The following is a 23,495-nucleotide window of genomic DNA, read 5'->3' on the forward strand; positions in this document are numbered from 1 at the left end:
TATAAACTTAAAACCATTTGTCATGATATTGTTTGATTTCTTAAATTTGATTGATTTTTTTTGTTGAAACAATACGTTTTACTCTGTGTTACTTAGTTCAGTGGCACCATAGGTTGTCTTTCTTACATTCTGATTCATTTTTATGATCTCATACTGTAAACCTTTTTTCGAGAATGCTTTGGCATTAATATATGCATTCATGGTCGTGCCAATAACACATGTGAACGTGTATTTGGGAAAAGAAGTAACTCTATAAGAAGAAGAAAGCTCAGCTAAAGGAGAGAGAGAGGGTGGGGGGGGGGGGATTCTGTGTGATGTGGGAGTGACTTTGAGCCAGGGGTTCAGTATAAACTGACCATGGATACAGAGATTACAGACAGTACTGTTCCACTGTTTCTATTGTCCAGCCTTTCCAGGCGGTGAGAGATGATGAGAGTGGACGGCACAATATAAAGAAGAACTGCAGGGACGCTGACAATTCACACACACATTTCTAGGTACACTTCTGGAAATGTAACTATTACACTGTACATTCTGTGTCTGTATCTCTAGCATATTCTAAACAGTTTAAGTCAGATGTATGACTTCCTGCTGAAACTTCGATGCCTTTTGCAGAACAATGGAGCTGCTTGAAGGGAACTCTAGTTTCAGCTTCTTCTTTTTTTTTCCCGGATGTAATATCTACTCCTGTCCTGTATTCTTACTGCCCATTTTTCTCCAGGAGTCACTGAGAGGATGGAGAAAGCTGCACTGCTGTTGTTTTGTTGCCTGGTCATGTCTGTATCAGGCTCACCGCTTTACCCATCTATTAGGTAAGTCCTGACAGATTACTGATTTAAAGTGTCTGTGGTTTTATGTGTAGAAGAGGTTTTCAAGTGATTTAAATACTTTAACAAATGTGCAGATTCACATCAGTGGCAGCTGAAATACTGAAAGTGGTGAAAGATTATTTATTTTCAGTAATATGTTTTTTAATAGTTCTGACAGCACTAAAAAATACTATCCATAATCATTAAATGTTGTTACATTACAATTGAGAGCTAAAGGGTTGACTAAATATTCAATTTAAAATGAGAAATTAAAATAAAAGCAGTAAACATGTGTAACAAATGCAGAACATCTTTATTTGATCTGTGGCAAATCTAGATACGCGTAATGAATGATGTTTTTGAACCTGTGAAACCTGCTTGCTTTGCATGACACAACTTTGACCTTTACCCGTGTTATGCTAAAAAGGGTTAAGAGGTCTGCAGAAATCAGTGTGTTACATTCACCACACAATCACAGTGTTCGGAGCACAAAGCAGAAGAACACACAGTTTTCAAAGAGCTGGAGCAGTAAGGTTAAGATGAAGGATATTGTTTTTGTCTAACATCCGTCTGCCAATCCAAACTCTCCAGAGACATTTAATCTCAGTTACCTCGTCATTGTAAGTATTTGTACAACATGAGTAAACAATGACATACGATGTTCTACAGTTATTCATCTCGGGTGATATCTCTCAGGTTTGGCCAGACTGATACTTCCATCCTGATGACATCGGCGATAAAGAGTCCAGTAGAGCAGCTGGAGGAGGACGCCAGCTCTCCCATTGAGGGAGCAGAGATACGGTCAGTGTGTTCATATGGACTCAGAATACTGCTCCAAAATACAGCTTACTGCAGAATATTTTCCAGTGTATCTAAAGAGGCAGATAGGTTCAGTTTTGGATACCTGCATACAATATGACAGCTGTTACCAAAAAATAGAGGTGTTTTTTTGTTTTTTGTTTGACTCTTTTGTTTGACTCCTCTCAGAAAACAATGCACCTGTTACCCTGAATGCTTTGCAGACCTGTGGACTGTTTGTTTGGGGAGAATTTCAGTGTCAAGAATATTCATATTAAGTGACTTTCTTTGCTGTTTTCACAGTTTACCTACCCCATTTTTTATTTAAAAGATATTTATTACCCCCCCTCTTCTTTATACCTGTTCAATCACTCGCCACCCTCATCAGCTCCACAACCAGAAGAGGAAAAGAGAACCATTACAGAAGGTGGACCTCTACAATGATTAAAGAAATACACATAATTCAACTAAGCCTACATGTATACAAAAAACATAAATCATAGGAAATAAAGAAATGAACAAATACAAGATGATAGCTCAGATTACTGGAGAATAATAGTTTTATAAAAAGCATAAAGGATTTGCTCCCCCTGTTTGATTGTTGGAATATCATATCTATCTAATAGTCTCTACGACATCAGTTTAAAATTAAAGTAAGTTTTGTTAAGCTGAGATGTAAAATCTTCACACCTTGTGGTGTAGCATTTGGTCCCTTCTTCTTTACAGCTCTCCAATTTTGTCTCAACTGGGTGTTTCATTCTTAGACTTTCTCGTATCGGTGAGTCTGCTCTGTTTTTTAATGTGTTCCTTTAGGGTCCTTGATTTCTCTACTACAGGGCTTCGCCTTGGAGGCAGTATTTTTTTTGTTAAGTTTATGGATCATCATACTTTTCCTTGTACTTCAGTTCTGACTTTCACCTTTGGAACATTTCTTTAAAGAATAAGGATCAATTTAAAGATGTGTTTTTAAACTTTAATCATTTCTGTTCAATATGTTCCGAGCACATTTTCACAACGGGAACGAAAACAGAGACGTAACCGATTGTTGAACCAAAGCTGTTTGAGAAGTGTTACACAGGATCTTATCCATGCATATTCACAGCAGAACTCAGATGCTGTGATTTTTTTTTTTTTAAGTAGTTGTGTTCTCCCAGTTCATTTGATGTTGATGAAGTTCTTTTGACTTTTATTTATTTATTTATTTTTGGTTTGTTGAAGTTGTTGTTTTGTGCTGAGATTCGATGCTTGACTCTTTCAAACGCAGTTTTATTTCTTTACCGTGAGTGTGTCAAAGTGTTTTCTATAATATAGTCACTGACTCGTGTACAAATCTAAAAATGACAAGAGTGAAGGCGAGCCAGACGCCCACTTACTGCGAGGATTTCATTATGACCCTTGGTGTATTGTGATTCTACAGACATCAGTATCATGAGATTATTAAACATGAAGAGGAAGATAAGCCTTCTAATAGTTTATGTCCTATCAAACAAGAATCAGGGGACTAAACTTCATTTATTCAAATATTTTGTAATTCTAATTCAGTTTATCATTGTTAGTTTTATACATTTAATTAACATTGTGACCTTTTCCCCATCCCTCTCTCATTAATATCTATAATATTATTATTGCCCTGTAGAGATAATGTCGCCTCGGTTAATAGAGGTCAAAAAAACTCCAGCTCCACTTGAAGAATGAAGATCAACTTTATTAACAAGTTAGATCAACAAGTCTCGGCTTGTGGCCTTCATCAGCGTCATCAACAAACACACTGCAAACATCATTTAAATAGGGAAGGTACGAAATATAAAGAAAGGTAAAAAAAAAAAAAAAAAAAAAAGGTAACAAAATACATAAAGAAAAGATAACCAATCGTATACATCCACATATATATATATATATATCAGCCAATGAGGCACCTGTAAAGGTTGGCTGGTTAGGTGTGTTGGTTTGACCAATCAGTACTGACAGGGAGGTGAGGGGCGTGGCCACCAATGGCAGGTTTGACACCATATTTGGTCAATAGGTTGGATCATTGGTTTAGGGTTGCACAAGGATCTTTAGGAATGCTCCAAACAGGAAGAGCAAGCCTCGGCGAATAGTTTCACATTCTCCCACGTCAAACTTATAACCTGCGGTGATGTCCGTCATTAGTGTTGTAAGAGAGGAAGATGTTGTCTATATATGTTAGTTAACGCTTTTAATCCAGCCATCACTACACCTAAATGTCCTCACATCATCTGATAATCCTCACCAATAATTTAATAAATAAAACAAACTACAATCTATTCATCTCAGACGTCCTTAGAATGGGGGTTGGCAGCAGCATTCTGATTTGTATCTACAATTTACTATCAAGCTTGTGAGGCAATACACGTCATACAGGGGAGACATTATTTTATCAAGATATATAATCCTCCCTGAAACTATCTTCAGTCTTTAAAACAATGGGATCTAACTCTTTAGACACATTAATTACCTGCGACGTCTCCCTTTGAACTAAACTGATGTACATTTTTCACCTTCTGATTTCAGCTCTGGACGCCACGCTGATGCCATATTTACTAACAGTTACAGGAAAGTCCTGGGCCAAATCTCTGCGAGGAAGTTCCTTCAGACGATCATGGGAAAACGGCTCGGGTGGGTGACACAAGAGGAGTAATGTGCATTTCAGGGGAGCAATGTTGGCAGTGTGTGTTGAAACGTAAAGTGTTGATGTTGACTTTCCACAGAGAGGAGAGCTACGTGAAACGTCAGGCCGATATCTACGAGGGAACGTATAAAGAAGATCTAACATCCATCCGGAGTAAGCACAGATACAGAGGAGTCCACGGGAACGTCATGAGGTGAGGAGGACACCTGGGAGTTCAGAGAGCTCGATTAAAAACACAACAGAAACACAAGTTGGACTTGAACTGAGTCTCTCCGTTTTGCAGATTGCTGAGCTGAGATTGGTGGATGGGACAGACTGGAGACTCCGCTCTGCTGCATTTTCATAACCATCACCGCTTGTTTTCTTATACTCATGGAAATTATATTGGCATTTTTTTATTGGCATTAAAGCTGTGAAGAAAACCAACGAGTTTTTGAAAATGTTGACTTGGGTTCATTTCAATTGTACAATCTTACTTCGACAGTGATACGAGCCCTCTCAAAACGCTTTAATTGATTTAATTATCACTTGGGTTTACAGTCACGCTCATTCCTTTAAAGAGGAACTGTATGACATTAAAATAAGATTAGTAAATGGACTTGAGCTTGTAGAGCACTTTTCTAGTCTTCTGACTACTCAAAGCTCATTTTACACCGCATGTCACACCAACCCATTCACACACTGATGGCAGAGATTTCTGTAAAGTGAGACCATCAGAAGTAACTAATCACATTCATACGGATTCATACGCCACCGACGAAGCAGCGGGAGAAATTTGGGCTTAAGTGTCTTGCCCAAGGACACATCGGACATGGAGCTGCAGGAGCTGCAGGATCCTCGACCTTCCGGTTGAGAGTCGACGACCCTACCAACTGAGCCTAATTAGAAGGCCTATTTGGGTTTGTACAGGGTATTCATGTTGGCCCGAACCTGATTCCACATGTGGTCATACAAGACTACACGTGGTGCTAAGTGGGGCCTAACTCAGTGCCATATGCATAACTCGTCTAAAAGCTTTATGTCAGTGCTACACAGGAACTGTTAGGGCTGTAATATGGGTTGCAGAGCGACTTGTCCAAGGATTCCTCTAAATGTCCCTGAACTATTGCCAATTCAGTATTTATTTGATGCAGAATAACTCAGGGTGTTAGGACCAGCCCAGCTTCAAATGAAGCATTGACCCATAGAGGCCACATTTGAATGGTCTTAAACAGAGAACATTGTGATGTATCGTTTGCAAACATGTTTGTCCAAAAGTATTGGACTTTTGAAAAACAAGACATGATCTCTTTTCCTGATTTTTGCCATCATTGCATGATTTTAGACTCCTAAATATTCACATCAGAAATATTCACCTCTATCCCATTTCTCTTTCTAGACACTAAGGTTATCTGATAATGAACATGAACCTGAAACCGGCGAAACTAAATTGAAATTCTTAACCTCTCTATATTCAAATATAAGGACCTTATCTCTTGGATATAGAACTCTAGAGTCCATGGAACATGGTGTGTGTGCCCCATGTACATAGACCAGGGTCCTCCCAGCAGGCAGCCCGGGTTTGACCTGTGGCTCCTTTCCTGTGTGTTGTTCTCCACTTTCTCTCTCCCCCCGGTTTCTGACGCCATCCACAGTCCTATCTCTAAAATAAAAAGCCCAAAAATAAAACTTTGAAAAAAATAAATTATACTCTGCAAATGCACAATAATAAAAAAAAACAATGCACATGACAATTTGTTTCTGAATAAATGAGACTAGATGCTTGGATTCACCTCAGATTCTTTATTTCCTCTCTCATTACAAAAACATCATATTCTCAAATGGCCCGTATTACTTCATTAACCATTTTTTTTCTGGGTAATGATCAAAGTGTCAGTGCCCCTGCCTGTGGTTTATTTATCAGCTGAAACATGTGAGGTGAAACGGGCACTGAGTGAAGACCAAGAGGAATGTACAAAATATGACCACAAATCAAACAAAAAAAAAAGACCCAGCAAGAAACCACAAATAAAAATCCCAGCTCAGTTAGAAAACACTGGCATGTTGGACAACAAAAGGACACAAATCTCACAGGAGGATGAAGTGCAATGATCAGTAGCTGTACAGTCCTCAGTAGGAGGATCTGTCAGTGAGCGTTTTTTTCCCCCCTCAGAGCCGCTGTGATGTCTAGATTCCTTCCATTTGACAACACTGACAAACTGCATGTTTAAGCTGTTGATTGGATTCTTGAACTGCCACGCCGTGTTTAAAGTCCGATTTGATGCACTGTGGAATGAATCCGTTGAAACAATAAATGGGCTCCATCAGTGTCCTCCTTAAATTTTCATGCCCTTATTTTTTCTCAATTCTGTGGAAGAGAGAAAAACAGTTATCAAAAAAAAATTATCACAAATATCAAATGAACTACAGTCATTTACACAAAAAGCCATGTAAAGGGTTGATCATGCATTTTGATGTGCACACCCTCCACAACAAACACAACAAACACAACATGATGGCATTTTCCTGAGATCTGGACGATAAATTGTTTTTGGCACACTAACACATGACATGGCACTGGATGTATTGGCACAACCAGAACCATGGTGGTCAGACAACAACGGAGGGATTACCATGACTATGGTTGTAATGACCACAGTGGGATGAGTGAGAAGCAAACCAGGGGGGAGGGGAGGGAGGGCGGCAAGTACATGTGAACACTCTGAGTTAGAATGAGTGAGCACCACACAGCCATGCACGTTGCCAGCCATTATGGAAATGCACTGTGGATGCAGTCTATGAGGATGCCCTTACTTCAGCCTGGAAGAACGACCAACCCATTTCTTTACAAATGGGGGCTTTATCGTAGGCTCCTATACTTTGCCAACCTACTACTTTGCTCTGCCGCAATCCTGAAAGAGTAATAAACAGACAGCAAGGTGTTGAAAGAAGGGTTAAAAAAACAAAAAAAACAGGCACCAGCTGACAGAGATCACAAGGAAATAGGGGGAAAAGAAGGTCCTCACTGGAAAACTATATTTGTGACATTATTAATGGAATATATTACCTGCTCTAAAAAGTGTTACACGGGCTGTCATAACAGCAAGAAGTAAAAGTGAACAATTACATGATGTCTGGATTCTGAAACACAGGCTACAAATTGCTCACTCTAAAGAAATTGCCACTTAAATCATCACTCTTGCAGATTTCTGCTGCCTCGTTTCTCTCCTGGTCCAAGTAGGCATGAGATTTCCTCCTGGGAGAGAGCCTGTTACTGAAATCAGCCTCTGGAGACCCACTCAGACGCTACTGAAATGGATTAGGCACTTTTTCCTCAGGTTTTCAGGCCAAGAACTGCTAAGAGGTCTCAAAGCACCCGAGTCCTCGTCATCTGAAAAGGAGCACGGCTCTCTCTCTGGGACTAAGGACCCTTCAAGAACTATTTGTTCCAGGATCCATCGGGGGACGTACCTCTTCACTGCTTTCTGGGCCAGCATGCGGTTCCCGGCGAGGAAAGTTACACCACCGATAATCGCCAGGTACTTCAGGGTCTGGAACATGTTCAGGTGGGTCCAGTAGACGTACATCAAGCCCAGCAAGGCTGAAAGGAAACATCCAAGCAGGATTTGAACATTAACATATCCAAGCAAATCTGCTGTCATGGTTAACACAATTATAAATATACCATCAAGAGCAACAATCTAGATAATAACATAACTACAGAGTGTGACTGAAGGTTGTTCCACGATGTGTTATTGTATACATTTTTTAAATCATGCAGCATTGGTGCAATGTCAGCCTCTGGCTCGTCCTCTCTCTGACCTTTCCTGTCTCATCTAAAAATAATAATTTAACATTAATAAAAGTAGCTGTTTATTCAAGGAGTAATTTATTGCATAACTAAGGTAACTTGGTGTAAAAAAAGAAAAGGAAAAACTCAGATTTTCTTGCATTTGTTATAAGCTTCTTTTTCCTGAATACTTAAATTGACATGTCTTTTCATTTGCAGATTTTTTGGGACATTTAGAAAAAAAACTAATCTTTGAGATATTCCAGTATAGACCGAGCCTCGGCACACACACAACATGTTTAACATTCTACAGATATTTCAGATGGGTCTGGTGGGGTATTTCGTATCGTGAGCTTGCCTGTGAGACTTTCATGAATAATGCATTGTTGAAACTAATTATGATGACGCCCGCTGCCACACAGTCGTTACTGCAATTCACTTCTCTTGAACAACAGCCGATGAACAGCCGATGACGAGGCTGCGAAACAATCATATTTGTGATAAACATTTGATTTTCGTCTGGACCGACCTGCGTGTCCCACGTGGAACAGAATGGTGCTGGGGGAGAAGCTGAAGTTGGAAATGTTGGCTCCAAGCTTTAGCCACTACAGAGGAGAGAGGGAATAAAGGACAATGTGAGCTCATCCCCTGCGAGAGCTGTAAACAAAAGGTCTGAAAAATTGTTTACCACCTAACGCACAATGCACTGATTCACCGCAACAAAAACTGTTAGTCACCACTACAAATGCCTGGCAGGATAAAAAAAAAAAAAAAAGACACCTTTCCTTTTGTGATTTTTAAATTAAAATAAGCATCATATTAACGCGGTACTGGAGCCTCATTCACAGTGCATGGAGGCTTCTTCTGAAGAGCTGTTCTGTGTTTATAACAATCATAACAGAGATGAATGCTTATTTGAAAAAGGTTTTGTCTAATAGTGGAAGTAGCTTAGTTTGTAGGTGTGTCTTTTTAATTAACAAGCTTTTTTTTTAAATGATATCCAGGTAAATGTTGCCCTACAGTTTAGCTTCACACTATAATATAAAAACAGACAAACATTTGGTACAATGTTTTACAATATTACCAGGATGAGCAGAAGCAGGAAGGGAGACAGGATGAGTGCAGTGAAGGCATTAGAGACCACCGTGGGAGGCTTCTTCTCTGGTTCCCTGAATAAGTGCTGCACAGAGGAGAGAACATATCAAAACCACCGGACTGACAGTAAAGTAAATCTGACACCGACAAGGAGTCCACAAGAATTACCTGGATTTCTGGTTTGGGTACATAAAGAGTCTTGGGCTGAATGGTAGCTGGAGCCTCCTCATCCATAAACTTCAGCACAACATCAGCCTTTGGAAAGATTTCAAACTTGACTTCAGTGCATGATGAATAAACATCTGACCACTTGCAACATCAGCGTGAAAAAAAAAAACACTATTACCACCACTGATTCTGAACACACACTCACCACATTCCACAAAATGGGATTCTCCAAAGTAGCATCGCCGACGATAAGGTGAAGGGAATAGGTACCAGAGATGGAGGCAAACTCTGATTTCCGCTCTGTTGTGTCCAACTCAAACTTGTACAGGTTCTTGCTGTCGGGCTCGGCCACAAACACAACTTCCTGGCCTGTCTTCTGATTGTGCAGCCGGACAAATGTCTGTGACGGAGAAAATAAACAGGTCCATTAAAACAAGACAGAGCTCACTCCTTTCTGTTTTGTGAAAGGATGCAGTCTTCATGATTGCTCTTGTCAGACAGATTTCGAACAAAGCAGTTACATACCTGGTGGGGGGTAAGCTCCACTCCAGTGTTGACGTCAACCAGCTGGAAGGACATCGCAAAGTTCTGGTGACCGTCAGCTGTGAAGGAAGCCTTGGCTTTGGAAGGATAGTCCACCCTGCAGAATTAAAAATAATAATAATAATCTTTGGTCATTCTACTATGGGTCAGAAATAAGGTAGCACCTTATCAAACTTTCTTTCCTAACCTGCTAGTCTTTGTGCCAATGCTCTGGTCTTTATCCACCACAGACAGGTCCATGTTACTGACAGCCACCTCAGTGGACACCTTCACTTTGAGCTGTGGACACAGGAATAAAATCAATTAACATCAAGTCAGGGCATAACAATGGAATGTGAATCCCTCAACAAAGAGTAAAGAAGTGTGAAAGCCTTTTCGGACTCAATGAAAGCACATCTTTATTCGACTCTCTTCCTCCACCACTACGATGGAAGCAAGAAAAAAAACTGCAAAAGGTGTAACAACAAAATTTAAGATGAATATGTAAGCAGTAAACGTTTGACGAATCCATTCCATCCCTGCCATCTCACCTCTACATGATTGGCAACCAGGCGACTATCTCCGGTCACTGCAACAGTAAACTGGTAATATCCACTGGTGGGCTGGTTCGACATGAAATTTAATTCAAAGACGCCACTGAAAAACAGAAGGCGTATATTTAAATACCAAAACAAGGAAGTAGTGATGAAGACAAATAACCTCTCGACAATTGATTGACAGAAAAATAAATCAAGTAAAAAACACAACAGATTTTTCACACTCTACAGTCAATAAAAGTTGTATTAAAACATTTGAGTTATGTTATTCTTACTTACAATCCTAAAATAATCCTGTAAACGGTACAAACATGTTGTGGGATGAGCAATAAGGTAATAAAAGGTTTTTTTTTTTATTATTCAAATTTTGGACGTCATCTCCAAGTAGTAAAAAACCGATGTACAATTCAAGCAAAGACATTTCTCTCTAATAATACATACTCATTAAGTGTGAATGGTGCTTGGCTGAGAATCACGCTCTTGGAGGCCACAGCATACGCAGATTCTACCAGCACATTGGCTGAGGCCAGAGGCTGAGACATGACATCAGTCACAAGGAGCTGTGAAACCAGAGAGAGAGAGAAAAATAGTTTTACTGGTTGCGATTAAAACCATGCAGAAGAATGCAGCTTTGTAAATATCTGTCATCTGTACCTGCAAGGTAGGCTGGCTGTGGGACACTGTGGCAGGGCCTTGAGCACTAACAATGACGGGCACGTGGAAGCGATTGTTGGACAGAGCGGCGGCGGCACTTGCTACACTGAACGCCTCGGCCAGAGAGTCCCAGGATTTCTTGCTGAAGATGGAGTTGACCAGCTGGATGACCTGGTCCTGTGAGGATAACACATAATTCATCCGTTTCAAAGACAACAAGGCAAACTGAGAAAAGGCTGAAATAAATCCTGATGCATAGAAAGTATACCTCCTTCAGAGGGGGCTCCATATCCACATGATCTGACAGTGAATAAGCAGCCGTCACAAACATGGCTGTTGCCTCAAGTCCCTCCTCAAACTGGAGGTAGATACCGCCAAGATCATCCAAACGAGCTGTGAGATCCTGAGGGGAGAAACGTTTGGTCAAATATGAGCTAAACAAAAATCTCAGAGCATGATGAAGACTTACGTGTCTCTTGCTCCGAGTTTAAAAGCAACACAGCACCACCTAGTGGAAGTTATAGAACTCACCTCAATTTCCTCAAGTATTCCTCCAAATTCTGCCTGCTGGGACAGACGGGTTGCTGTTTGCAGAGCTAAAGTGATCCTGTCCAAAGAGACGTAAAGACACATTTTTGTATTACTAACTACAGAGTAAAATCATAACCCCCATGAGCCCTTTAGGATCCTTTCATATAAAAGGCTTCTGAACTCCCTGACCACTACTTACGCCATGACATTGTCCTCCTTGTTGATGCGAGCTGTCAAGGCACCTACAACTTCCTGAGAAGCCAGTGGGAGCCCCAGAGAGCTGAGAGCACTCACAGCCCGATGAATCTGAGCCATGGTTGAATCTTCACTGACCGCTGCCAGGAGGATGTCACGGGTTTCATTGGACACAGGTATCTATGAAGGGAACAGAAATCTCATTAAACTAAAATGCTTATAAGTTTGCAATAAAATACAGCATTATTAACCCTTTTTTCAGGAAACATTAATGTCAAACTAATGATCTTATAGAGTTGAATTTTTAAATTAAGGTATGATACAGGATAACACCAAACAACTGCAATAACCCTTTCAATACTGCAACAAAAATATAAGTCCAAGGCACCCAAAAATGGCAGGTAATTTATTGTTTTTAATTTCCCAATACATGCAGGCAAACTCCTGCACACTGTCTAAATTGCGCAGGTAACATTTCGTTGTAGAACATTTTTGATTTTTAATACTATCGATCATTAAAACGACTGAGATTGTATGGTTTCAAAACAAGTGTAATTGGTATAATGATCTAAAACTTTGACAACCTTAATATCTTGTGTATTTATTTATTTTTACTAGAATTGTCTTGATCACTCGGCTATAATGTCGATTTCCAAAATCTAAACATATATTGTGATTAATGTGTTATTTTCTCAATATTTTGACAACTTTTCTTTGCTGTGCTTTATAGCTTAACTAAAATGTTCTAGTACACACATCACACCTGTTTTAAAATCTTTACACTGGCTGCCTGTTCGTTTTCGTGTTGATTTTTAAATTATTTTATTAGTTTATAAAGCATTACATGGCCTTGCACCAGACTACCTATCAGATATGATTTTAGTTTATGAACCAGGACGGCCCCCTCAGATCCTCCAGTTCCTCTCTCTTAGTTGTTCCACAGAGCAGGACAAAAACCTTTGGCGATGCTGCTTTCAGCTGTTACGCTCCGAGACTGTGGAACGACCTTCCTGAGGGTCTGAGAGGAGCCCAGAATATCGACATTTTTAAACACTGTCTTAAAACTCATTTATTCAGTCTGGCTTTTATTTAGTGTTTTATATCAATTCAAATCTTAACATTACTGTATTGTCTTTTTTATCCTACTACAATTTTAAATATTTTCCTCTTATGAATTTATTTTAATATCTTGTTGCTTTTATATGTCGTATTTTATTGTATTTTATTTTTATAAATATTTTTTTAATTCTTATTGGTGTGCATTAGTCTCTCAATGATTTTATCAATGATTTGTAATTTTTGTAGTTTATTTCAAGGACAGCCCCTTGAGATGCATCATCTCATTTTCAAGGGGGTCCTCACAAAACATAAATGAATCATCACAATACAAGATAAAAATAAAAAGGTAAATCCAAAACATAATACCAAACATTTAAACACAGAGACACCCACACCACAAACACACACACACACACTTAATGCTCCCCCAAGCCTCGCCACCCACCAACCAGCCAGTATTACACAATCAGAAAAAATCTGAAGAGAAAAATATAATAATAATAATAATAACAATAACAATAATAATAATAATTAAAAAAGAAAAAAAAAGTACTTTATTGTCAATAACTTTTCTGCACTCTTGTTAAGCACTTTGAACTGCAATTTAATTTGTCTGAAAGGTGCTGTATAAATAAAGTTTAATTGATTGATTGATACATAGATGCATTGATTTTTAATCGTGTAATAACAGTGTACAGGTTGTTTAAGAAGGTCCAGGTAAGATTTCCTTACCTCACATCCTGAGATTGCTTGGCTGGTCTCAGCAGCAAAGAAGAGGGAGTCAACGCTGGTGGGGTCAAGCTGAGATTTGAGGTACTGGCACACTTCCTACAGACACAAACACATGTGTGTGTGTTTTAAACATTGGGAACCATCGTGTACTGTGCATTATTCAAGTTATTTAAATAAAAAAAAACCGCATAATGGAGAGTCTTTGTACCGTAGGATCGGGAACAGACGCTCCCAGTTTGGTCAGACCAACAACAGAGTAGTATGCGGACTCCAGGTCGGTGAAATGTTGGCTGAGGAGGTTCTGCAGTCTGGACACATCAGACAGAGAAAGGTAGTGCGCCGGGGTGAGCGCCTGAGACCAGGCAAGAGCCAGGCTGATGAGGAACCATCCGAACAACCCTGAGCACACACACACAGGTGTTAACACTTAGCACAACCGAGATAAGAAACGACACATTTCGTGAAGATATATATTCATTCATTGAGATACAGCTTGGTCTCTCGTTGCAGGTTTGAGGCCTGAGTAGGAAGCTACGAATTCAATGCACGGTGCAGGGTTTTTTTTAAACATTTTAAATACTAGCGATTGTACAAAAGTAAACAAACTGAAATAACCAAAAAGAACAAACCTATTAGTTACTTTACATTCAAAATTTACGAAAAACCACTTACGAGACCGGTCCATGTCTTGCAGTCTAATGCAGCGTCACCAAAACCGACGAGTGCTTCCGGTGTCTCGGATCGCCAACTGTCACTCGAGGGATAATATCCGGTTGTAGTTTGAGATTTCAAAATAAAACATGGCTTTGAAATTTTGGTTGAAGTTATATCAATATCACTATTTATATATATATATAAAAATAATAATAATAAATAAAAAACAACAACATTATTTTAGGAAATTAAGTCCATTACAATTTTTTCAGCAATCTACCAGCAGGATAATAACTGCCCCGGAAGTTCGTAAAAAGTAAATGGACAAAAAAAAACAAAAAAAAACGTATTTTGTGCACAAAAACAATAAACTTGTTTACTGAAGAAGTTATCTGTTTTGGCAAAAATAAATAAAAACAACGCACAACGTTTTGCACTGCTTGCAAAGCTTGACAAATTAGGTGAGAGGACGTCCAGCCAGGTAAACGTAAAGCTGGAAAGACGAGGCTTCACCTGGAGAACTATGGGTAATGAAGAAGAGCCACACTCCTTCCTCATGCATTATTCTACCTGTGAGAAAGGCTTTTCTGCAGTGACCCCGATCAGCACGAATAAAAACCCAAATAAATCTGGACATTGAAAAGTATGAGTGGCAGTCAGTCACTATCCCAATGATTTTGTATTCAATAATTTCAGCATTAGTAAAATGTATTCTCCAATTTGATTGCTCACTTTTAACTAACTGTTGTATAATGTTCTTTACTAAGTAAAGGCACATTTTAGTTGATTGGCATTTAAACCCCCCCCAGATGAAATTGAGCCAATTTTTAGTGAAAATCAAAAATAGACTACAGGACAAGAAATAAAAAATCACATCCTTTAACTTTAGGAGTTTTTAAACAGCAAGAGAATGCAAATTCAAAAGCTGCATCGTTGATCTTTCACTAAGGAGCAATGTGAAACGCCCACTCTAAAATCCAGATAGTTTTAAATTAATCTTGAAATGCATGTTTTAGCTAGATTCAAAACATCCTCTCGACTAGATTAAACTAGTGTGTATGTTAAATAAGGCACATATATGCAACTGTACATGATGCAGTTGCACAAGGAAAATTCTAATAGCTTTACTTTATTTTTTAAACAAATTTCTTTCATTACAAAAAAACAGTCAACACTAAATATTTACAAACAATACCTCTTCCATGAATGCTGGCACAGCTTCAATGTGTCCATGACATGTTACTTACCCAGTTATTGCATAAAACACTGTCGAGCATGTTCATCACTTTGTTGTAACCAAGTAGTAGCACCACCTTGAAGGATGAATGTGTGCTGCAGAGACTATAACATTTCCAGGAAATATCATTTTCTCAATGTGAGGTTCTAACTTTTAATATGCATATTGAGGTGCATATTTAGTATTAAGAGCATTTTTTTTTCAATAATGTTCACTCTACATTTTTAACATGTATCCCTCATTTTCAAAAGTATGTAATACTGTCCAATTTTACTCCATATTCTAGTTATACAACAGAACTTGAAATATGGAGGTGCAACCTGAGTTTATGTTCTTTACAACTTTAAAAACTGCTAAATTACAGACACATAGGGCAATGTAAAACCATGTCTTTCAGTGATAGCAAACATTTAGTCTTAATTTTCATTTTTACAATCATTGTTCTTTTCAAACATGTTCAAGTGACATGCATACAGAAAAATGTGATTAACGCGTTATTCAAGTCATGCACATGGCATGAGAGTAGGACCAACACTAAAAAAACAACTCTCTCGCCAATATTTGCTAGGGATGTAAAAATATCAGCTATGATTGCTATGAACTTCTTTCAAAAACTGCACTAAGCCTACTAATGCCACGTTTTCACCACCGAGAATTGCAAACCGCAGAAAGCAGGAGGATAACAAAAACATGAGGTTCAGAAAGTGTAACATGTTGATGTACAGATGTGAGATCTCTCAGGACAGAATCAGAGCTCGGCTGGTGGCGTGGGATTTAAGTGAGCGGAGGTAGTGTCTTGCTTTTTCTGTCATGATGAGCTGATCTTTAGTTTGTCCACAAACAACCATCTCCCATTCTTTTGACATCTGAAGACAGAAAACAAAACACAATCACAGAAGGGTTAGGTTCAGGTAGAAACGTCACGGTAAAATACTTTACAACGGTTGAGGATATCAATTCCTTTGAAGATTTTTTTTTTAAAACTTGCCGGACGGGGGGGCATTGTGCTGGGAAATATGGCACTGTCACTCGGTCCCAGAAGGAAGCCCTGATCCAATATATTATCATGTCGCTTACTGCAGATTGAGGAAGAGTTGAAAGAAACTATCATGGGGTCGTCCTGTGGCAAAAAAAATAATTAATTCATCAAATGTGAATTCATCAAATCTACTGGTTGGCAAAAAAACAAATAGGTGTTGATGTTCAATCATTTACCTTGACGCTGTGTTTGTGAGACTTGCGTTTGGATGTAGGCCTCACCTGGCAGTCCATGTCATCAAGGGCCAAAGATTTCCGTACTTTCTTCATAGGAGGCCGATGCTACGAGATGAAGAAAAGTGTATTTAAGTTTCTGTTTCACTGTCAATGTCATAGCAAGGCGCTTCAACAGGAGTTCAGAGCATTGTTGAACAGCGTTAGAAGCAAAAAGCCTAGAAATGTCTGGCGTGGGAAGTGGAAGAACAAGGTATTTCACACACAGTTGCTCCTGTGCAGCCGCGTGCAGAACAACAGTGAATGACAGTCACTGTAAGTCACCATCCCACGGCTTCAGTTTGTGCCGGTAATGCAGTTTGAAACAGGAAAAAAGCAAAAAACTTCATGCTCCCAAGTAGCCAACCTTTCAAAGTTTAAACCGTCGACAAACGGCTGTAATAGTTCAACAGGAGTTCACTCAAGTTAAAACTTGTACTTAAAAGCCCAAGTATGAGCTATAAAAACATTAAGAACAGATCAAACTCCCTGCTTTTCATTATTTTGGACCTCAAGGCGATCTTACATCATGAATAATTTACAACTAAATACAACGTACTAAAGCATTAACATGTGCCATTGTTAAAGTAATTCAATACAAAGCTTATTTCAACATTGTGCTCCTATCATTCACTGTTAACCTATAAAAGTTCAAGAGGAATACTTTTGAATATCAGCTTTTGGGATAAAATCCTTCACAATTCAGTTAAGTACATATATCCATTCTTTATCTTTAATCACTGCAACAATGGTGTCTTGTACATATATTCTAGATAGGGCAGGATATCTAACTATCAGTTGAAATAACTTGCATAGACTTGAGTTTTTGATTATATCTACAAAGGGGTTTGGTGGCATATACCTCAAACTGCGGTTTCAAGTTGAAAACAGGCGCACAGCATGAGAGCTGATTCATAATTACCGTTGTTTTGCGTCTTTGCTTGGGTGGAGTGGACCGTAAATGAATCACGTTGATCCCTGCATCTCTTAGGATGACTTCGTTGATGTCATCTTCAAGGTTTGGAGTCTGAGGCTGAGATTACACAGAATAAACGGTTGTTTTTAATTCAGTGTTGATAAATCCCAAACCCGGTACTCATTCCCTTTAGCTGGCACATTAGATACCTACCAAAGGCATCAGCGCATACTTCTCCATGGCATTTTTGAAAGGCGTCGGAGTTCGTGGGGTCGTGCAGAGCTCAGACTTGTGGTTGGGTGTCACAAATCTAAGAAGAAACAAAATGAACGAGAAACGTGAAAACTCAGAAGCAAATACAAAATCGAACGAACAGAACCGAAGCATTTTTGAAATACTTACAGATATCATAGCGTTTTCACAACTGCAAATAAGTTGACCCGCTTTAAAAACATCATATTTTAACATTCAAGAGCTGATAAGGCAGAAACACTGCAGCCTCATTATTATCATTTTTTTTTGCAGCCTGTAGACACTTGACCTGAAATTGCTACTAGAGGCTGGGCCATACATTAATATGCACAGTCTAAGGGCCACACTTGTGTTTAAGAAGATGATGTCAGGTCCTACCAAGGCCTGAAAGTAAAAATGTTGTGGGTGGGAAGGAAGGAAGGAAGGAAGGGGGGGGGGAAGTGGGTTGAGACTCTGCACAGGTCGCTGCTTTGCACCATGTGTTTCAAATAAATATGCAAACTGAGTGACACAGCTTTAAAATGCAAAGCAACTTTGAAAAACCCCAGACAGGAAGGTGCAGCAGCAACTGTCGCCCACTGTATCGTAGTTGAGTGAGTGAAGAGCAACTTTGTGTCCGGGCTCCATGTTCAGATAACTTTTCTTACCCCTGGGGGTTTACAGCAGCTGCTTCCTCGAGCACACCGTGCAGGAAAAAGCACCCGCCTTCCTCAGTCTGTGGCACCAGCTGCCAGAGTCCATTATCTACTAACAATGCATCATCAGGATTCTTTAATCCGTTTTCCATTTTGCACCGAGGACAACATGCTAACACGAGAAATCGCTAAAACTTTCAGTATTTACAAGTTCCGCCCTCCTCTGCTTCTGATTGGCTGGTATCGTTGGTTAGGTTGAGAGCGAGCGCTGCGTTGTTCGCATGCCATTAGTAGGCGCACACACGCACACGCGCGCACACACACACACACACACACACACACACACACACACACACACACACACACACACAGGTCGGAAATCAGTCACAGGGGCTTTTCTTCATTTGATTTGTGGAAAACTTTTTCCATTCACACATTCTACTACTGAATGTTTCATTTAACACTATTATATCTCTTTATATCTGAATCATCATTTCACCAATGGTCTCGTAATCATTCCATTATGAATATCTGTACTGTTTTCTCTTTCTTTGGTTTGTACATTGCTTTGTGTTAAATCAAAATAAAATCAAAAAAGATCTGACACAGGGGTCCCAATGACTCTCAGCCATCCAAGTATCAAAGCTACTCCATGTACATTTTCTCATCTGCTACATCATTTATTGTCATTGTTTGTACAGCATCTTTGGCACTACTCACTACTGTACAATTATCTCATGCAAGCTAGTACAGTTTTTATTTTATTTTAGTTTGTTTATTGTTTTATATTTAATGTAATACTTTTGTGCATTGAGTGCACACTTTGTTGACGTCAAATTCCTCGCATGTATGAGCTTAACTGGACAATAAAGCTGATTCTGACAATCAAGTAAAAAATAATAAATAAAAGCAGACTAAATAAGGGAACTTAGCGTGGTCCAAAGAATATAACAGAGCTCTTAAGTGCGGTCTATTCACTAGTTTGAAATCACTTACGCTGAGTTTTCTTTCTGAGTGTGGGGGGTCTTGTCACGTTGTAGCGGTGTAGTAACAATGGCTTTCTGGCTGCAGACTGGCGTGGATGTGAGAGACGGGTTCTCCAGGTCATGAGTGTCCTGCTTGGTCCACATGTTGAGGAACTGAAACCGCACAAGTTATCATATGGAAATTCTGATATGACCGTATTACCATAATCATACAAAGTGCTACAGGATTGAATGACTTACTTGAGATGGAGAAAAGGGCAAGATTTTGACCGGAGTGCTCTTGGGGGTCATGGAGTTATTAGCATCCGGAGAAAAGGCATTGTATCTCCTGCTCCTACGGATCTGTGTGGAGGGTGGCGTCACGCCTCCAGGAGAGATGGGGATGAGTTCCCCCTTGCTGCCTTTGCTTAACTCCTGCAGGGCACTGCCCTCCAGACGAAACTGGTGGCGCTCTGGGCTTGGACTGTCCACAGGCAGGTCAAAGGCTGCGAGGTTGCACCAGCCATCGAGGTCCTGATGGACGCAGAGACATTTTGATAGTTAAACATTTATGACAATTAAATACTGCCAGTTGAAGGCAGAATATTTACATCTGTTACACCTCGTCCGCAATTTGTAAAGCTTGGGGTTGGAATGGTGGGGTGAAGTTGTTCTGCCCCTGATCCACCACCGGAGGTAGCAACAGAGGCGTAACAGGAAGGAGACGGTGTTAATGTTTAATGTCAGAGCCAGCAGGGCAGAGGAGCGCCCTGTGTGTGTTTTACATGCCGAGCCTCTTGTTCTGAAATGTCAACTCACACTCTGGGACACCAATATTACACCACTGCCAATGCAATGTGGAAGTACAAAGGTGTAATGACAGCAAAACCTTGTTATGGTGCTGTAGCAGAATCACAACCTGTTAAAGGATTCAGTATGGGTACATTGAGCCCCTCTCTCTCTTTCTGTATGGATTCAAATCACATTACGGCATGCCACTATCTGTAAATCTTCATGTACGCTTTAAATCACTAACCAATTCTCTCCCTTGGAGTTCTTGAGTTCCTTTGTCTCATAGCTTTCTCTGGATCGTTGGTTTGGACAACCTTCTGATGTTGGCTAATATTTGGTCGGGTATTTGTGAAAAACAAATGTTCCAAAGGGTACGGTCTAGACCTGCACCTTTTTGTATAGTGTCTTGAGATAACATTTGTTATGAATTGGCACAGTTTAATCTCTCTTTTACAATATTCAACGTAGCTAGGCTTTTCTTTTTGATGCCAAGTTAAGCATGAAGATGTAAAAGGGGAAAACAGTCATAAAAGTTCCTCTGTGAAAAATAGAGCAACAATAAAGTTGTAACAGACTTATGTCTTTTGTAAAATTGCAATAACAACAATGTCTTTTAATTAAGTAAAGTAATCATTTTTTATCTCTATTATAAAAACTGTAGTTATTAGATGAAGCTCCAGTCTAAACCTGTTTCGGACCGCAGAAGTCCTCGTGTCATTTTAATGATTTGAACGGTTTTCAGCAATTATTTGAACAATAATGTTTTATTAAATATTCAGTTCTTGTCTTTTACAAAGGTTAGGGGGGGGGTAAGAGTTAACAACCCTAACCCCCTGAACAAAATCACATTTACTTCTTTCAAAAAGAGAACGCTGTGGGTTATTTGGGATACATACCCCATCAACCAATTCCAGCACTTCTTTCAGCGCTGGGCCAGAAGGAGAGAGAAAGCCAGAACTGTCCACCACCCAGCTGGAGTCTGCTTCAGTCTTGGGGCTTAAACCGTCCTTAGGGGAGGACACAGCACTTGACGGTCCTGCTTCACCGCGGCCAGTTTCAACAGAAACTGAGCCTGGAGCTTCCTGCATCTGGTGAAAAAAACGTAGAAAACACTGAGATTATAAACATAGTTACACCTCTTTAATGTACGATGTGTACCTGTGTTGTATAGTGACTTTTTCAAATGAATGTTATTTTGTGTGCGTACTGAATTATGTGTTTTCTGCTCTGCATCTTTGTCTGGATCATCTTGGGAACCACCGGGAATCTGTGTGAACAAGAAACAGTATTTTTCAGCAATGCTCTCAAAGCTTGACATTGCGTCCATATTGGAGTTATACACGATGGAAAGACAGCCAACCTGCATATCTTTATTCACACGGGCCAACAGCTCTTCAAGTTCATTGGGCCTGAAGACCTCCCCGGCATAGAAACCCATCTCTAACTTGCGTTTGATGGTGGAATTCCAGTGATTCTTCACGGCATTATCCGTCCTGTGTGTAAATATAACAACAAGAAATAAGAGAAGGACGGGCATTGCTCCCAATTACAAAACAGCTTCACGGTGTTTTTCTGCGAGCACCGCTGGAGTATTTACCTTCCAGGGAGCAACTTGGCAATCTCAGCCCAGCGGTTTCCGAGCAGACAGTGAGCCTTGTAGATGATGAGGTCCTCCTCGGCTGTCCATGATGATTTCTTCACATTGGGGTTGAGGTGATTGTGCCAGCGCTCCCTACATTGCTTCCCCAGTCTGCCCTTCAGATGCTTGGCGACCATTGCCCACTGTTTGTTGCCATATTGATTTACAAGCTCTATAACCTGCAGAAACATGAAGGGATGGTGGTAGTAGAACAACATCTCTTTTTGACAAAACACACCAGATATAATGTTCTTAGAGAGTCAAATAATTGACCTCCATATAACTTTTTTTAATGAATCAACTACCTTCTCGTCCTCCTCCTTTGTCCAGGGACCTTTAACCAATTCTGGGTCCAAGATCTTAAACCAACGGTGCTGACACTGGTGTTCACTGTGATTCTATACAAACAAACACATTCGAAACTTTAAAAGTACTGAAAGCGAGATCTGATTTAACAACTCAGTTTACACGTCTCACAAATAAAATAATCGAACTTACTGGAATATAGCTGGCAATGTATTTCCAATCAGTGGGTCCTAGCTTTTGAACCAGAGCCTTGAGCTGGTCATCCTGTAAACACACAGACACACACACACGCTCGCATGTTAATGTCCCCTGTCCTACAAGCGCCATTGTTTACACTGAGACAACATGCAAATTACTGGGACAAGTCCTGGGCAATCACCTCCTCTGGTGTCCATTTCACCTTCACTTTCCCACCGTCTCTCTGATCTGCCACATCAGAATCGGTGTCTTGATGCATGGCCTCCTCTCCGTCATCACTGAGGAAGAAACAGCTGTGATGAGCATGTGCAAAGCTGACAAGGAGAGCAGAAAGTAGCTCCTGTGACCCACCACCACCACCCACCCCCCCTTTAAGGATGCAGAGAGTGGAACTTGATCATCAGGTTTATCAGTCCGGTTTCCTGTGACTAGACGGAAACTCTGTCTATATGCATGAACTAACCAGTGGATGGAAAACTTAGATACAATGTAAGACGTGAATTGACTGCAATGGGTTAAGAAGGAATTCCCTTGCATTAGAAGAAGAGACTCTATTCTCATAATCCGGAAAAGGGCGGCACAGACGAGAGTCGGCTCTGTACTCAAATGTTGCAGGATTGTGGACAAAATACACAAATCACAGCCTCCTGAATGCTATACTACTGTAACTTTAACTATAATTCATTATGTTTAATATTGACACTGAATAGGCTATTCAAAACTAGCAGCATCTTACCAGCGCGCCCACCAAGAAGACATTTCCCTCGGTTTCTGTTGTTTACGGTCACACGGTGATTTGCCCTGCGGTCGTTTCACGTCATGTGCATGAATATTAGACCCTGTTGAGTTGTATTCCGCTTCTTCTTCTTTTTTTTGTTGTTGTCTTTAGAAAGTGGCCGCTGGGTTGAGATGGAGGCCTCGGTGCTGTTGTGTTGAATGTAGCGAGCAGCTTGTGACCAGCTGGAGCAGAGCGCCCGGGGTTGTCCGCGCTCCTGGATTTCTATCTCGCGCCCTTCTCCACGGCAGGGGCCGGATGGTGACGTAGATGCGCAAAAAACATGTGCGCATAGGTGCAAGAAGCCAGATGGAGACACTTCCGACGGTGCTTCAA

At 40.1% G+C, this 23,495-nt stretch overlaps 3 protein-coding genes across 5 annotated transcripts; 1 reads left to right on the forward strand and 2 right to left on the reverse strand.

The window, feature by feature from the left end:
- The first annotated feature begins 366 nt into the window (after positions 1 to 366).
- Positions 367 to 4,855, forward strand: ghrh (growth hormone releasing hormone). Its single transcript, XM_020632683.3, has 6 exons — positions 367 to 497; positions 722 to 812; positions 1,506 to 1,610; positions 4,140 to 4,244; positions 4,337 to 4,450; positions 4,541 to 4,855. Exons 2-6 carry the CDS (start codon positions 736 to 738, stop codon positions 4,551 to 4,553), a joined length of 414 nt encoding a protein of 137 aa, XP_020488339.1. The 5' UTR covers positions 367 to 497; positions 722 to 735; the 3' UTR covers positions 4,554 to 4,855.
- Positions 4,856 to 6,024: 1,169 nt separating this feature from the next.
- On the reverse strand, positions 6,025 to 14,294 carry rpn2 (ribophorin II). Of its 2 annotated transcripts, XM_065955327.1 has the most exons (18): positions 14,212 to 14,294; positions 13,748 to 13,938; positions 13,540 to 13,635; positions 11,753 to 11,928; positions 11,554 to 11,629; positions 11,291 to 11,425; positions 11,023 to 11,199; positions 10,810 to 10,928; positions 10,363 to 10,468; positions 10,020 to 10,111; positions 9,815 to 9,929; positions 9,495 to 9,689; positions 9,290 to 9,376; positions 9,111 to 9,206; positions 8,556 to 8,631; positions 7,708 to 7,837; positions 7,051 to 7,148; positions 6,025 to 6,604 (listed from the first exon to the last, which is right to left on the reverse strand). In XM_065955327.1, exons 1-17 carry the CDS (start codon positions 14,222 to 14,224, stop codon positions 7,097 to 7,099), a joined length of 1,932 nt encoding a protein of 643 aa, XP_065811399.1. In that variant the 5' UTR covers positions 14,225 to 14,294; the 3' UTR covers positions 6,025 to 6,604; positions 7,051 to 7,096. The 2 variants fall into 2 exon arrangements, with proteins under 2 accessions (XP_065811399.1, XP_020488398.2); XM_020632742.3 differs by lacking the exon at positions 7,051 to 7,148.
- A 1,012-nt stretch (positions 14,295 to 15,306) lies between these two features.
- Positions 15,307 to 23,410, reverse strand: mybl2b (v-myb avian myeloblastosis viral oncogene homolog-like 2b). Of its 2 annotated transcripts, none has more exons than XM_029277119.2 (15): positions 23,121 to 23,410; positions 22,566 to 22,662; positions 22,379 to 22,450; positions 22,186 to 22,278; positions 21,839 to 22,059; positions 21,602 to 21,734; positions 21,449 to 21,508; positions 21,138 to 21,329; positions 19,711 to 19,983; positions 19,481 to 19,623; positions 17,811 to 17,907; positions 17,604 to 17,714; positions 16,691 to 16,750; positions 16,419 to 16,550; positions 15,307 to 16,296 (listed from the first exon to the last, which is right to left on the reverse strand). In XM_029277119.2, the coding sequence occupies exons 1-15, from the start codon at positions 23,141 to 23,143 to the stop codon at positions 16,168 to 16,170; spliced, it is 1,836 nt and encodes a 611-aa protein (XP_029132952.1). In that variant the 5' UTR covers positions 23,144 to 23,410; the 3' UTR covers positions 15,307 to 16,167. The 2 variants fall into 2 exon arrangements, with proteins under 2 accessions (XP_029132952.1, XP_020488386.1); XM_020632730.3 differs by having other exon boundaries at positions 16,646 to 16,750; positions 23,121 to 23,408.
- Between the last annotated feature and the right edge of the window lie 85 nt (positions 23,411 to 23,495).

This window comes from Labrus bergylta, chromosome 5, assembly GCF_963930695.1.
Source record: "Labrus bergylta chromosome 5, fLabBer1.1, whole genome shotgun sequence".
In the NCBI taxonomy this organism is placed as follows: Eukaryota; Metazoa; Chordata; class Actinopteri; order Labriformes; family Labridae; genus Labrus; species Labrus bergylta.